At 36.5% G+C, this 14,359-nt stretch overlaps 2 protein-coding genes across 2 annotated transcripts in view; both read right to left on the reverse strand.

Moving 5' to 3' along the window:
• Nbeal1 (neurobeachin like 1) overlaps positions 1–13,066 on the reverse strand; it is a 113,058-nt gene extending 99,992 nt beyond the window's left edge. The window contains exons 1-8 of the mRNA XM_026786168.1: positions 12,483–13,066; positions 11,307–11,439; positions 10,630–10,749; positions 9,263–9,566; positions 8,986–9,071; positions 6,324–6,413; positions 2,143–2,311; positions 1,578–1,711 (exon numbers count right to left, since the gene is read on the reverse strand). Of these exons, the coding sequence (XP_026641969.1) occupies positions 1,578–1,711; positions 2,143–2,311; positions 6,324–6,413; positions 8,986–9,071; positions 9,263–9,566; positions 10,630–10,749; positions 11,307–11,439; positions 12,483–12,898 (1,452 nt within the window). The 5' untranslated portion in view covers positions 12,899–13,066. The remainder of the gene's footprint in view (positions 1–1,577; positions 1,712–2,142; positions 2,312–6,323; positions 6,414–8,985; positions 9,072–9,262; positions 9,567–10,629; positions 10,750–11,306; positions 11,440–12,482) is intronic.
• A 90-nt stretch (positions 13,067–13,156) lies between these two features.
• The window catches only part of LOC113457650 (neurobeachin-like protein 1), a 69,820-nt gene continuing 68,617 nt past the window's right edge, over positions 13,157–14,359 (reverse strand). The window contains exon 13 of the mRNA XM_026786169.1: positions 13,157–13,246. Coding sequence (XP_026641970.1) covers positions 13,208–13,246 — 39 coding nt within the window. The 3' untranslated portion in view covers positions 13,157–13,207. The remainder of the gene's footprint in view (positions 13,247–14,359) is intronic.

Consider the following 14,359-nt stretch of genomic DNA (forward strand, 5'->3'; position numbering starts at 1 on the left):
TTAAAAAAAAAGATTCATCATTCATATATAAGAACCTTCCTTCTTTTTTCTTTCTTTTTAATTTTTTGAGAAATGGTTTTTCTATATAGCCCGGGATGTCCTGGAACTCACTTTGTAGACCAGACTGGCCTCTGTCCTGCCAAGTGCTGGTATTAAAGTTGTGCACCACCACATACTGCCTAGTGGTTATTTGAAACAGCCACATAAAGCTTAACTGATTTTTCATGTTCTTTTTTGAATAGCAGGATCTTACTATGGAGTTCTGGCTGTCCTAGTACCCTCTATCTACATAGACTAGGATGGCCTCAATCTTACAGAAACCAGTCTGCCTATACCTTCCAAATGTCAGGATTAACCATTGTCACCAGCTTTCTCTACAGGAGTCTTCTCTCCAACACTGTCACTATGAGAAAACCTACCATGGTAAAATGGCATGCTGATTTCATGTGTCTCTTGGAATGCTTCCCCTGCCTTCCCACAACTTCTTATGATGGGGCCATTTCAGCACCTACTAAAGTTTAAAAAAACGCAGGAGAGAAGCTAAATTGTGGTATATGAAATGAGCTTCCAATTAAAGTGGCCTTGTAATTTGCTTTAATTATTCCTTATAAATTAAGACTTATCGGAAAACCATGTTAAACTAGAAATTTGTTTTTATATATCAGGTCAGGCATGACCGCACATATATAATCTTAGCACTCAGAAGGACAAATGGCAACAGCTACTCTTGGAACTTAACAATCCCTAGCTGTTGTAGACAGACTTTCACTTCTTTTATAGCAAACATGTCAGCTCTCTTCTCCCTCACAACAGTCAGAGGATTTCCTGATGAATATATGCATACAGTCAATGTCAGTTTATCAGCTGTGTGAAACAGAGTCTTCTTGTTCTCAAACACCTTTCACTTGAATTTGTACTTAGCAACTAAGGAAATATACATCCACAACCAAGCACTAGGCTGAGCTCTGGGAATCCAACTAAAGAGAGGAAGGAGGAAATTTATGACAAGGGAGGTCAGGATAAAAACAGAGAAATCGACAAGCTCAAGGAAACATATGAACTCCAGACCGACAGCTGTGGAGCCTCCACATGTGGGAGGCACTGGTGAAGCCTGGACTATCCTGGCAGTAGAACCAGGATGTATCCCTAGTCCACGACCTGACTTGTTGGAGCCCATTAACTATGATGGGATGCCATGCTCAGTCTTAACATAGTGGGGAGGGGCTTGGTCCTGCCCCAACTTAATGTATCAATGACTTTGTTGACTCCCATGGGAATCCTTACCCATTGGGAAGACTGGATGGGGGAGTTACTTAGGGGGAGGCGAGGAGGGGTGGGAGGGAGAACTGTAGTTGGAACGTAAAATGAAATTAAAAAAAGAACATATATTCTTATATAAGCAATTTGTATTATTCTATTAAAATTTATAAAAGCTGCCTGTGAAACAAGTCACATGCATTAATACAACTTGAGTTGTAATACAGTAATCATTAGTAACATTTATTAATAGGAATAAAATCACAACAGCCATTTATGATCACTATTAAATAAATCAACGTCATGTTAAATTTGATTACCTTTTGAAGTAAGGCACCAAGAGTTGCAACCCCATGGGATTGAATAAGATTGTCCTGGTTGATAGGATGCCTCTGAATAAAGTGCTTCACAATCAAGATAAATGTTGCAACTAGATTTCTCTCTAGTCTTGACTCTGTAAAAACAGGAAAACATCATTATCACAATCATTCTCATCAATTTGACAGCACATATTTTATGTCATAATACACACTGCAACAAAGAAGCAATCCAATTCAGAAGCTTGCTTCTAAGACTCATTTATACAATAAAATCAGAAAAAGCAGCAACTACTTACAATATAATTGTATCCATATGTAAATACTTTCTTTATCATGATTTAACAATATAGTAGGGTTTTTTTTCCACTAAGAGCATAAACTAAAGATAGTCAAAAGTAAAATTATTATCTTTAATGTTTTAATGAAAGTATTATAAATTTACTGAACGATGGTAGTTCAGGAGGAAGCTACAACAGTTATAAATAATTAAGTGGTATGGAATTTTATTTTCCAACTAATTCTCAACTTTCTAGATGACTAATTTAGGCTAATATAATTTAATTACCTGATGCCTTTGTGGAGGACAATGCCATACATTCCTGTTCAATCGGTGTTATTAATTCAGGAACTGTGTTTTCATTCATTCCTTCAGAAGTCTGTCCTTCAATAAAGTGGCTTATTTGTTCCAGGATAGGAAAAAGTACATTTAACCCACCTATACAATTGATGATGTCCTGAAAACAAAATTAAAATTTTTTAATACTACAATAAAAACAATGGTTTGATTTAGTATCCACAGGATATATGAAGATATAGTTTGTTAATAAACTTTAAGTAATATATGGAATAGACTAAGTTGAAAGAATATTTAAGCAGACAGTCTCAAAGATAAAAAAAATGTACATTCAAAAGAGACCATTTTAGGCCATTTTTCTGTGCTTGTTTTATAGATTTTAGGAAGTTCAAACACAGCAACATATAATGCAACTCCAACAATGCTAAGAACAAGCAATTGTCACCACACAGTTATGCATCAAAAATATAAGGGAGAGACTAGAAGTATGACTGATTCTCCAAATTTTAATTAACAAAAGACAGAAGAGGTAAAGTAAGCTAAAATATGAAAAGTGCTATATGCCTGACAGAGGATGTTATATGAAGTTACTATTATTAATCATAAAAAAAAACATTCAAACCTACACTGATGTGTTACTATAAGGCTAGGGCAGGAACATTCCATGTTCAAGGACATCCTGGAAGGGAATAAGAGAGAAAGAGAGTAGAGAAGGAGAGAAGGGGAGGGAAAAGAAGCAGAAAGAGAAGGGAGGAGAGGAGATTAACAAATCTCCCATTTCATACGGTTATTTGTTACAACTGCAGCTAAAAACACTTATTCAGTAAAACCTCCCAATACCAAATTCTTTATGTTATACCTGAGTTTCAAGAGCTATTCATAAACTACATCCCTGCCACCTTATTTTGCATATTTTAAATTATCTAAAATTTATTTTACCCATTAAATAAAAAGATAAAAAGTATGTGTTGAGGGAAAAACATACTGATTTTAAAAAACTCTTAGTGTAGTAGTAACTGAACTTTTTGGATGGCAAATATTTTCCTTCTTGGTTATTTTTTTTGTCATTGCTGTGTTTTACATTTTAAATTTTTTTATTTATTTTTTTTCCATTCAAAAATTTACACTTCCTCCTCTCCTCCCATTCCCTTCCGCTCCTCCACTCCACCTAAAAAAATAAAATAAAATAAAGAAAAAAAAAAGAAATATCACCAGAAATTGCAAAGCAAAAAATATGAGAGGGAAACTCAGAGAAAGAACTCTGCCATGCAGCTGAGGTTAGGCAACCTGAGATGACCCTGTCCTATAGCAATACTGACGAATATCTTGCATACCACCATAGAACCTTCATCTGGTGATGGATGGAGATAGAGACAGAGACCCACACTGAAGCACTGGACTGAGCTCCCAAGGTCCCAATGAGGAGCAGAAGGAGGGAGAAGATGAGCAAGGAAGTCAGGACCACGAGGGGCGCACCCACCCACTGAGCCAGTGGGGCTGATCTATTGGGAGCTCACCAAGGCCAGCTGGACTGTGACTGAGAAAGCATGGGATAAAACCAGACTCTCTGAACATGGTGAACAATGAGGGCTGATGAGAAGCCAAGGACAATGGCACGGGGTTTTGATCCTACTTCATGTTCTGGCTTTGTGGGAGCCTAGCCTGTTTGGTTGTTCACCTTCCCAGACATGGACGGAGGGGGGCGGACCTTGGACTTTCCACAGGGCAGGGAACCCTGACTGCTCTATGGACTGGAGAGGGAGGGGGAGAGGAGCTTGGGGGAGAGGGAGAAGGGTGGGAGGAGGGGGAGGGAAATGGGAGGCTGGGAGGAGGCGGATTCTTTTTTTTTCCTTTCTTCAATAAAAAAAAAAAAAGAAAGGTACCATTGTACTGATCAAAGTGTAATAGCAGAGGTGAAATTTTTACTACAAATATAAAAGCAAGTTTGAAAGTCACCAATAAAATCAGTCACCAAATGAAAAAAAAAAAAAAAAAAAAGAACTCTACCATGGCACATAAAGCCTGCTGCAGCGCAAAGTCATCCCCAAGCTGATTTGACTTCTGGCAAAATACTACCCTCATCTTCAGTGAAGCCACATCAAGGGCTGATTCTGAGATTTGCTACCAGGCATTTGGGAGAATTTTGATAGTCTTGTCATCTCAGATCCAAAGGAAGTACAAGCAGAAATATAATGAATTGTTTCTACAAAAAGACAATTTTAGATTTTATGTGATATACTTGGTTGAATAAAAATATATTTAAGAAAAAAGAAAGAGAGAGGGCAGGGAATCCTGCCCTGTGGGAAGTTCAAGCCCCTCCCCCTACATCCATGCCTAGGAAGCTTTGCATTCAAATAGACTAGGGTTCCAAAAAGCCAGTACATGCAGTAGAAACAAGTCCCAGTGCCTTTATCAATGTCTTCTCAGTCAGCCCCCATTGTCAGTCACATTCAGAGAGTCTGGTTTGATCGCATGCTCCTTCAGTCCTGTTTCTTCTTGGTTGTGTGGGGGGGGGGGGGGCGGGGGAAGATTAGATTTTACTTAAGCACAAACATTATAACTGGTTTTCTCTTAATAATTCTGTTCCTGCTGGAGAGATGGCTCAGGTTAAGAGCACTAGCTGTTCTTTCAAAGGTCCTGAGTTCAGTTCCCAGCAACCACATGGTAGCTCACAACCATCTGTATTAAGATCTGGTGCCCTCTTTTTGCCTGCAGGCATACATGCAGGAAGAACACTGTATAGATAATAAATAAATAAACCTTAAAAAAAAAAAAAGAATACAGTAGTAACCATGGGACTCCAGAATGATCTGCAATAATTCTGTTCCTGTTTTGCTTCCTATAGTAGACAAAATGTTTGATTAGTTGATTTGTATAGCTACAATACAAAGTATTAAAGACTGATTTTCAGATGAGCACAGCATACCCGAGAAAATTAAGTTTCTACACATAGCACACAAAAGTAGTCTTTTAAAGCCAATATTACATGGAAAGTAAAAGTTAAACTATGCATTTTTAATCTGGCTAAGTTAATGGCATAGTTTACAAATGTAAGTAAGTTTCAGTAGTCATTCAACTACTGTAACTACTCATCCTTCAGAATATAAATCTGAATAACATTTAATTAATTAATTAGTTACAATTTTTGTTTTATTTTGGAGGCAGAGTCTCAATAAATAGCCTTGGTCACTCTAAAATGCCCATATAGAGCAAGCTGAGAACAAACTCACAGAGATCTGTCTCGCTCTGCCTCCTGAGTGCTGGGATTAAAGGCATGCACCACCATGTCCAGTGTTACATAAAAATTTAAAAGATAAAACCTGGAACATCTCACTGAGCAGGTTGGATGGCTCAGTGGATAAGAGTTCTTGTTCTGCAAGCATGAGAACCTAAGGTCTGAATTCAAATCCCGAACACCCATGTAAAACTCAGAACATGACTGCCTGTAAACTGTAGCACCAGCAGAACAGAGACATGGTGATCCTGAGTGCTCATTGACTAAGGCCAGCCCAAAAGGCAAGATTTCAGTCCAACCCATGCAACTAGTGAAGAATAGATTTCTAACAGCATATACATACATACATGCATGCACCTCCCCTGGCCCCTCCTCATCACTCAGGGCCTAGTAGTGAAGCAGATGCTCAAAATACAAAATGGCCTAGATCCAGTTTGTAATATTGAAAAAAAAAAAAAGGTTCAAGTTATGTGCTATGCTTAAGTAAAATTAAAATTAAATTAAATTGGTGTAGGAAGTTCTTCTGTCTATGTGTTGCTTTCATTGGTTGAATAAAGAAACTGCCTTGGCCTCTTGATAGGGCAGAACTTAGATAGGCGTGTAGACAGAAGAGAATGCTGGGAAGTGGGGCATAGTGGCAGAAGCCATGAAGCTCCTGCCTGAGACTGACATTGGTTAGAATCCTTCCTGGTAAGCCACGACCTCATGGTGCTACACAGATTATTAAAAATGGGTTGAATCAAGATGTGAAAGTTAGCCAATAAGATGATAGAGCTAATGGGCCAGGCAATGTTGAAATGAATACAGTTTCCACGTGATTATTTTGGGTGTAAGCTAGCGGGTGTGTGTTTGTGTGTGGCCAGGACAAACAAGGCGCCCCGCTCCCTACTACATTAAATTATATTAGGTTGCCTATTATATATTAGTATTAACTTACTTTAATGTCCCAATTCACTACTTTGTTTCCTGTTAATCTTCCATGCAAATAATTAGTAGACAAGTCAAGGCAAATTGAATTTTCGCAAGCCTAAGAACAAAGGAAAAAAACAGCATTTTAGTGCAATTAGAACAAAACATAACTTTAATTACATAAAGAATGTTTCATCATATATTTGAAAGTACACAATAAAATCAATTGCCTTTTACTGTTTTTTTTTTACCTAGCATTTGCCTTTTACTGTCCCCCCCCCCCCTGTGTGTGTGTGGGCGCGCATCTTTGTGGGGCATGCAATCAGGTCTATGTCTGTGGAGGTCAGATGTACTCATCAGATCTTGGATGTCTTTAATCACTCTCTACCTTCTTCTTTGAGACAGTCTCTCTCACTGGATCTAGAGATCACCAATTAGCTACACTACTGGCAAGCAATCTCTTTACTTGTCAAGGACCCTCCACCACTGGGGTTAGAAGCACACATCATAAGGTCCATATGGGTGTCTGGGGGTCCAAACTTGGTCCTTATGTTTAGACGTCAAGTACTTTAACTACAGAGACATCTCAAATCATTAAAGTCTCAAATAAAAAAAGTCAGACTAAATCTAAGTTCTAAAGCACTTATTTATCAAACGTATGCCACTGCCTTCAGTTCTTGGCACAAAGATAAGACTGAATTTTAAGGAAAGAGATGACTAAACACCTGTTACAAATAAGGACAAGGAGAAACAGTTGACTAGTGAAGAATTTTCAAAGTACCATTTAACAAATTAGCATTTATTAATACTTGAGTGATTTTTTTTAAAGTGTTCAAAAAGCTGGTGAAAGAGTAAACGAACTAGAATCTACTCTTACAGTGTATTTTTTAAAGCCTGTCATCAGTCTCCACAAAGGTTATAAAGAATGCAAGAGCTCCATGAACTCACTCTAAAGACATGCATCATTATGTACACTATTTTAGAGAAACACAACTTCAAAAAACTGATTTGTCTACATATTAATTACATTTCTTGGGGAAAATATGATAATAACTAATTTTTAATAGTATAGATTTTTAAAAAATTTTCTGTCACAAGTTAGACACTGGTGGTGCACACCTTTAGTCCCAGAACTCAGGAGGCAGAAGCAGGCAGATCTCTGAGTTTGAGGTTAGTCTGTTCTACAGAGTGAGTTGCAGGACAGCCAGAACTGCAAAGAGAAATCCTGTCTCAAAAAACAAAAACAAAAACAAAGCAAACAAACAAAAAAAGCAGTCACAAAAAATATAATCTTAGTAACACTAAATTAAAAATTATTTTGTAAAAAGATTACAACTATAATAAAAACCAGATGCCCGGCCGGGCCGTGGTGGCGCACACCTTTAATCCCAGCACAAAGGAGGCAGAGGCAGGTGAATCCCTGTGAGTTTGAGGCCAGCCTGGTCTATAAGAGCTAGTTCCAGCACAGCTAGGACTATTACACAGGGAAACCCTGTCTTGAAAATCCAAAAAACAAAACAAAACAAAACAAAAACAGATGCCTATTATATGTCAAGAATATGTCACTCTAACAAAAAACAAAACAAAACAAAACAAAACAATATATTAATCAGTATACTATTTAGATTAGATCCAATGATTTCCTAGTCATCTGTGCTACATACTAGAGACTAAATAGGAGAGTAAAGACTAGAAGTTGCCAATTAAGAAGGTTATTATGGTTTGGTAAACAAACATACTGTTGGAGAAAGTACATGGATCCTGACTGAACCAAAACTAATTTTTGGTAATAAGTATTTTAGGGAAAATTGAAAAACCAATTATATACTCAATAATGTAAGTAACTGTAAAACCATTCAGGGATAAAGTTTTATAGCTATAGCAAGATGCTCTTACAAATGACCTGAGAAAGGTCATCAAATACAACAAAATGTTAACAATTGGCTAATTTAGGATTATTATACTATTATCTTTTTAATAACTTCTAAGGTTTGAAATTTATTAAAATACAAAGTTGACAGAACATAGAATCTTATTTTATTAGGACAGATGTAACAAATAAGTAGTATGATCACGTACCAGGTTGCTAAACTAGAAAAGGATGTTCTATATTATCTCACAATAAAAGTATTTTCTGTGTCAATGTAACACCAAATATGATGGAGGCAAATAATGTTGTTTGTGACACTTCTCTGCTTTCTTCCTCCCAATTCTATCTAATGTCTTTTTTCCTTCAGTCTTACTTCCAATTACTTTTGGTAACCAGGTCTTTGAAGCAAAATAACTAGACATGGCAGGTATACCAAAAGGTTTTTCTATCCTTTAGAAAACATCTCTCCTTCCCTCAACATCACATCTTAAAAAGTGAACCAAGGTTTGAGTATGACTGTTTCACCTCTCTCTTCATATAACTAGAGAAATACAAGTTTAAAAGGTCTTTTTCACTAAAACCAACTCAGACAAACTCCTGAAACTAGTTCAATTCACACTAGTAGAATGACATAGCACCTGAACTCTAGTTGAGTTTTGCCTCAACTTTTGTTGCTTACCAACTTCCTTTAAAAAAAAAAATTTTTTTTAAACATCAGAAGCCCCTCCTCAATTGCCAACTGAAATGACAAAAGGAATAAAATGATGAATTCAAGTTCACAGCAGTTACAAATATGGACAATCTATGCATTTACTCTGACCTTTGCTGTGTACTGAAGGAGGATGTTACTTGGTAGGCCGGCCATATCATAGTCCTGACACTTCCAAGGGCTTAAGCAATTTGGACCTGAAAATGAGTTACATACACACACACATACATCACTGAATATACGTGGTATCCTTAGTTCTATGTTACCAGAATAAAATTTAAAATCAAGATGTTTCTGACAACTCAAATAACATAGATCTTAGGATGCATTCTGACAAAGGGGGGCTGGGGGAAAGACAATGCTAAGTACTGTGGCTGTGTATGCTTACCTGCTAAATATAAGGCCTTAACCTGTGAAGGCTGGAGTGCTTCATGGAATACAATAACAGAACCTAGCTGCCCTTCCAAGGATGTGGGGCAACCCCATTCACTATCTTGAGTTCCAGCTGAAATTAATTTCGTAATTAATTTTGATTTTTCAATTGTTCCACCCCAGGAGGCTGATGACAATATTCCACCAAATGATGTCCGGTGAGGGGTTATGGGAGTAGAATATGGTGGATCTGGGATTTGAGATGGTGGAGGAGTAGTGGTTCTTTGCTCAGCTGAACCAATACAACAGGAAGTAAATGGCTAAAAATTAAACAAAAAATGACAAAAATTATTTAAAATCATACAACTTGAAATAAATCTCTCTCTTCACATTTAAACAGTGTAAAGCTGGTGACACATACTTAAGTCCTGGCACTGTTGAAGGCCAAGGCAAAGGGATCATGAGTTGATAATAAGACCCTATCTCAAAAACCACAAAACTAAACAATGAACTGAAATACCATGGAGCTGAACATATAGCTCCATGGTAAAATACTTGTCTAGCATGTATGAAGCTTGGGTTTGATACCAACCAATGGAAAGATAAATAACTAAATCTAAAAATTAATTAAAAATAAGAGAAAATCATTTATATAAAAGTAAGCAAATAAACACTTTGAAAATAGAAATGGAAGTCAATTTTCAACTGAAACACAACATAAATAGGGAAGTATATACCTAAGATATCAACATGAAATTTATTTTTAACTGAGATAAAACAGACATTACTTTTATGAATCAATAAGCTTTCTGATGAGTATTATTTTTTTTGTTTTTATTTTTTCGAGACAGGTTTTCTTTTTTGGTAGCTTTGGAGCATGTTCTGGAACTAGCTCTTGTAGACCAGGCTGGCCTTGAACTCACAAAGATCCACCTGCTTCTGCCTCCTGAGTGTTGGGATTCACTACTGTCTGGCAATGGGTATTATTTTTAAAAGTTAAAAGAGCTTTACTGTTATCTAAAATAGAGATAATTACTTTTCCCCTACAAAATTTATTGGGTATTATGTAACAGTATAATGGTAATTAAAAGCTACCTTCAATAGTCATGATGAGAAATAAGAAACTTACTAGGAAAATCATACTGACAAATATTCTACTTCATCCAAAGACTTTCTTAAATTAGCCAATCTCAAAAAGCTTTCCTAACCTGGGTGGAGAATAAAGCTTGAAGCTACTTTATCACTAGTTCAAATTTAACAAAGATATTTAATGGAGACAGAAAAGTATATCATAGCATTTTAGGAAAATATTTAGAATATTCTCAGGATTTTATAATCAATTAGGGCCATAAAAAAAAACACAAAGAAGCTACATATACTGACCTCATTCATGGCAGGAAATCTGAGAGGAGCAGAAACCTTTTGTTGTCCATTGTCATAGATATAGATGATGCTCGGACCAAAGGGCCTTTTCCCAGGCATGTGAACAATGGTTATGTTGTGCTAATGAAGTAAAGCACACATTAAAATGACAAAATTATATCATATCTTTGCAATGACATATGCTTACAGATTATTACTTTATAATTTGTGTGAACAAAATATTAAGGAAAGCTAAAATGCTTACTCAATGATGTTCTCTAAACAAGTAATAATTTTTTATGTACTATAAAACAATTAAGCCTTTATCATTAGATTCACAAAAATTTTCTAAGGTTCTAAATATTCTTAAAATTATTTTCTTCAAGGAGAACCATATTTTTGAGGCAAGCAACAAAAATACATTGATTTAACATTAATTCATTAGAAATGAATATTGGCAGAAAAAAACCTCCTCCTATAAATGCATCAAACTGTTATACTTCTTCTTTTTTGAGACAGGGTTTCTTTGTAGCTTTGGAGCCTGTCCTGGAACTAGGTCTTGTAGACCAGGCTGGCCTTGGAACTCACAGAGACACACCTGCCTCTGCCTGCTGAGTGCTGGGATTAAAGGCGGGCACTGTTATACATCTTAAAGGAAAGACAGAATGAGAGTTTGATGTGGCGTCCTGAAGTCTTACCCAGAGAGAGTCACAGAAACTGTGGTCAGGAAGCATAACTGTTGCATATTCTCTTTTTGTGCACACTGCCACAACCAACATACCTGAGTGAGTAATAAAAGCTTCAAAACCCATTCCACTTCCTGTAAAAAAACTAACAAAAATATATGTTATCAGAACCTCTGAAATAAAGTAGACAAGTCTCTTCATCATTGAAGTTCACCACTGTGAACATATAATGTGATTACAAATATCTTTATCAACAATGCTGCAATCTTAATTCTATTGCTATACAATAGACTTGATTTCAGTCATTTTTAAATCCATTTTTGGCATAAAAGCTAAAAAATTATAAAAGGTAACACTGAAAGTGGGATTTCATTATCGAGCTAGAGCAGTGGTTTTCAACCTTCCTGATGCCGTGATCCTTTGATATACAGTTCATGTTGTAGTGACCCCAGCTATAAAATTATTTCAATGCTACTTCGTAACTGTAATTTTGCTACTGTTACAAAGCAAATATAATTATCTGTGTTTTTTTTAAATATTTATTTATTTATTATGTATACAATTTTCTGTCAGTGTGTATGCCCGAAGGCCAGAAGAGGGCGCCAGACCTCTTTACAGATGGTTGTGAGCCACCATGTGGTTGCTGGGAATCGAACTCGGGTCCTTTGGAAGAGCAGGCAATGCTCTTAACCACTGAGCCATCTCTCCAGCCCCTATCTGTGTTTTTTAATGGTTTTAGGTGACCCTTGTGAAAGGGTCCTTTGATGCCCCTCAAAGGACTCACAACCCACAGGTTGAGAACCTCTGACCTAGAACAAAACCACAAATTTCAAATCTTTTAAAGTATTCCAAATATCCAGAAAGCACACATAAAAGTTTTAATAATCATAAGGCATATTAAAAATTATTAGCTACTCGAGGCTGAATGTTTTACATGAGAACATAACTCCTTCAGTGGAACAGTTTACTATTTCTTCTCCACTTTTATACTACTGTCATTTTTGTTTCCTAAAGTTACTCAGCATTTAGCCAGGAAAATATACAAAATACAGAATTATTTTGAAAGCAATAAAGCACTTCTAAACTATATACAGGCACAAAATAAAAATTTCATATAAACTGTTATAGATTCTTTATCCTACTTAAGAATGTGACAATTCATTTATATTTCACAATTTGTAACATTACCTATATAATTGTTTTCTTTTTCCTCCTTTGTTATCAGTGTCAAGGGGTAATTGATCCTGATCTAAGCAAAACCAAGCAGAGAAGGAAAATGCAGACCCAGGCCATTTCTGAATGGCAGGCACAGAAATTCCTGCCATGCTATGTGACAAATTAAAATACTGCAGTGCACTCTCAAGATTGAGTTTCCGTGCCATTGTCAGAATCGCACGAGTCACAGGAATGGTATACGGGTGAATAAACTCAGGTTCATCTACTCTCAGCAATCGTAGTAGTCGACGGATTTCTTCTGAGCTCACAGACAGACTCCCCAATGAACCATGAATTGTTATCAAGTTCTCAGCACAAGTTCGATGTAGGGAAGAATGGGATTCAAGGGTTTCAATGATTCTTATTCCCATGTTTGCATTCACACACATAGTTCGGCTCTGTTTATTAATACAACAAATGTTTTCAGCCAATCAGAGATGAATATTTGTAGGTCATGTGATTCTAGCTCTGGAAGTCATTGGATAAGAACCAAGAGAGGATGGACATTACTAATGCCCAAAATACCAACTGAAGTATGATCACCTTCTACAGCCTGAAAAGTGACACAGAAGTAAAAGGTTAGTTACTATTCTTAAAGTTGAAACAAAGGAACTTCACATCATAATGGTTAAAAACTTACTATATTCATAAGTTCTTTAAGCAGTTCTAGTGATGGCTGACCCAAAGATTTTAATACCTCAAACGTGCATATAGCCAATTCTTTCTTTAAATACTTCCTAAAGGGGAAGACAACATATCAAAGAACATTTTCAATGATTAAATTTGTTGGAATATTAAATATTAAAAACTATTTGGTTAATAAAATCCAAGAAAAGACTATGAGATCAGGTTTTTTTATTATTATTTTCATTGAGTTCTACATTTTTCCCTGCCCCCCCTTCATATCTCTCCACTCCCCTTCAACCCTCTCCCACGGTCCCCATGCTCCCAATTTACTCAGGAGATCTTGTCTTTTTCTACTTCCCATGTAGATTATATCTATATATGTCTCTCTTAGTGTCCTCATTGTTGTCTAGGTTCTCTGGGATTGATTTGTGAGCTGGTTTTCTTTACTTTATGTTTAAAAACCACCTCTGAGTGAGTACATGTGATAATTGTCTTTCTGTGTCTGGGTTACCTCACTCAAAATGATGTTTTCTAGCTCCATCCATTTTCCTGCAAATTTCAAGATGTTGTTATTTTTTTCTGTAGTACTCCATTGTGTAAGTGTACCACATTTTCCTTATTCATTCTTCAGTTAAGGGGCATTTAGGTTGTTTCCAGGTTCTGGTTATGACAAACAATGCTGCTATGAACATAGTTGAGCACATGTCCTTGTGGCACGATTGAGCATCCTTTGGATAGATACCCCAAAGTGGCATTACTGGGTCTTGAGAAAGGTTGTTTCCTAATTTTCTGAGAAACTGCCACATTGACAATGAGGGCAGTTTTGTTCTCTGATATCTATCTCTGTGCATCTATATCCATCCCCTCCTACAACCCTAGAGTCTTTTCTATGTTACCTAAGCTGCCCTTAAAATTGCAATCCTTCTATCTGTCTCACGTATCTCGGAAACTGGGATAACAGGTATATGCCCTTGAACCTGACTGTATCAATCTTAGAATAGATGCCATATCATTTCTGTAATAATAATAAAGGCAGAAGCAGAAAAGTCCAGCAAAATGAAAAATAGACTAAATTAGAAACAACTGTGTTACAGAACTCTTTTCTGTATATTAACTTACATGACACTTCCTTTAGCTTCATCTTCCTCCCTCTCCCTCTTTCTCCCCCACCCCCAAACAGGGTTTAACTATAGAGAGCTTTGGCTGGCCTGGAGCTCTATCTT

The sequence above is a fragment of the Microtus ochrogaster genome, linkage group LG4, assembly GCF_000317375.1.
Source record: "Microtus ochrogaster isolate Prairie Vole_2 linkage group LG4, MicOch1.0, whole genome shotgun sequence".
NCBI classification, from domain to species: Eukaryota; Metazoa; Chordata; class Mammalia; order Rodentia; family Cricetidae; genus Microtus; species Microtus ochrogaster.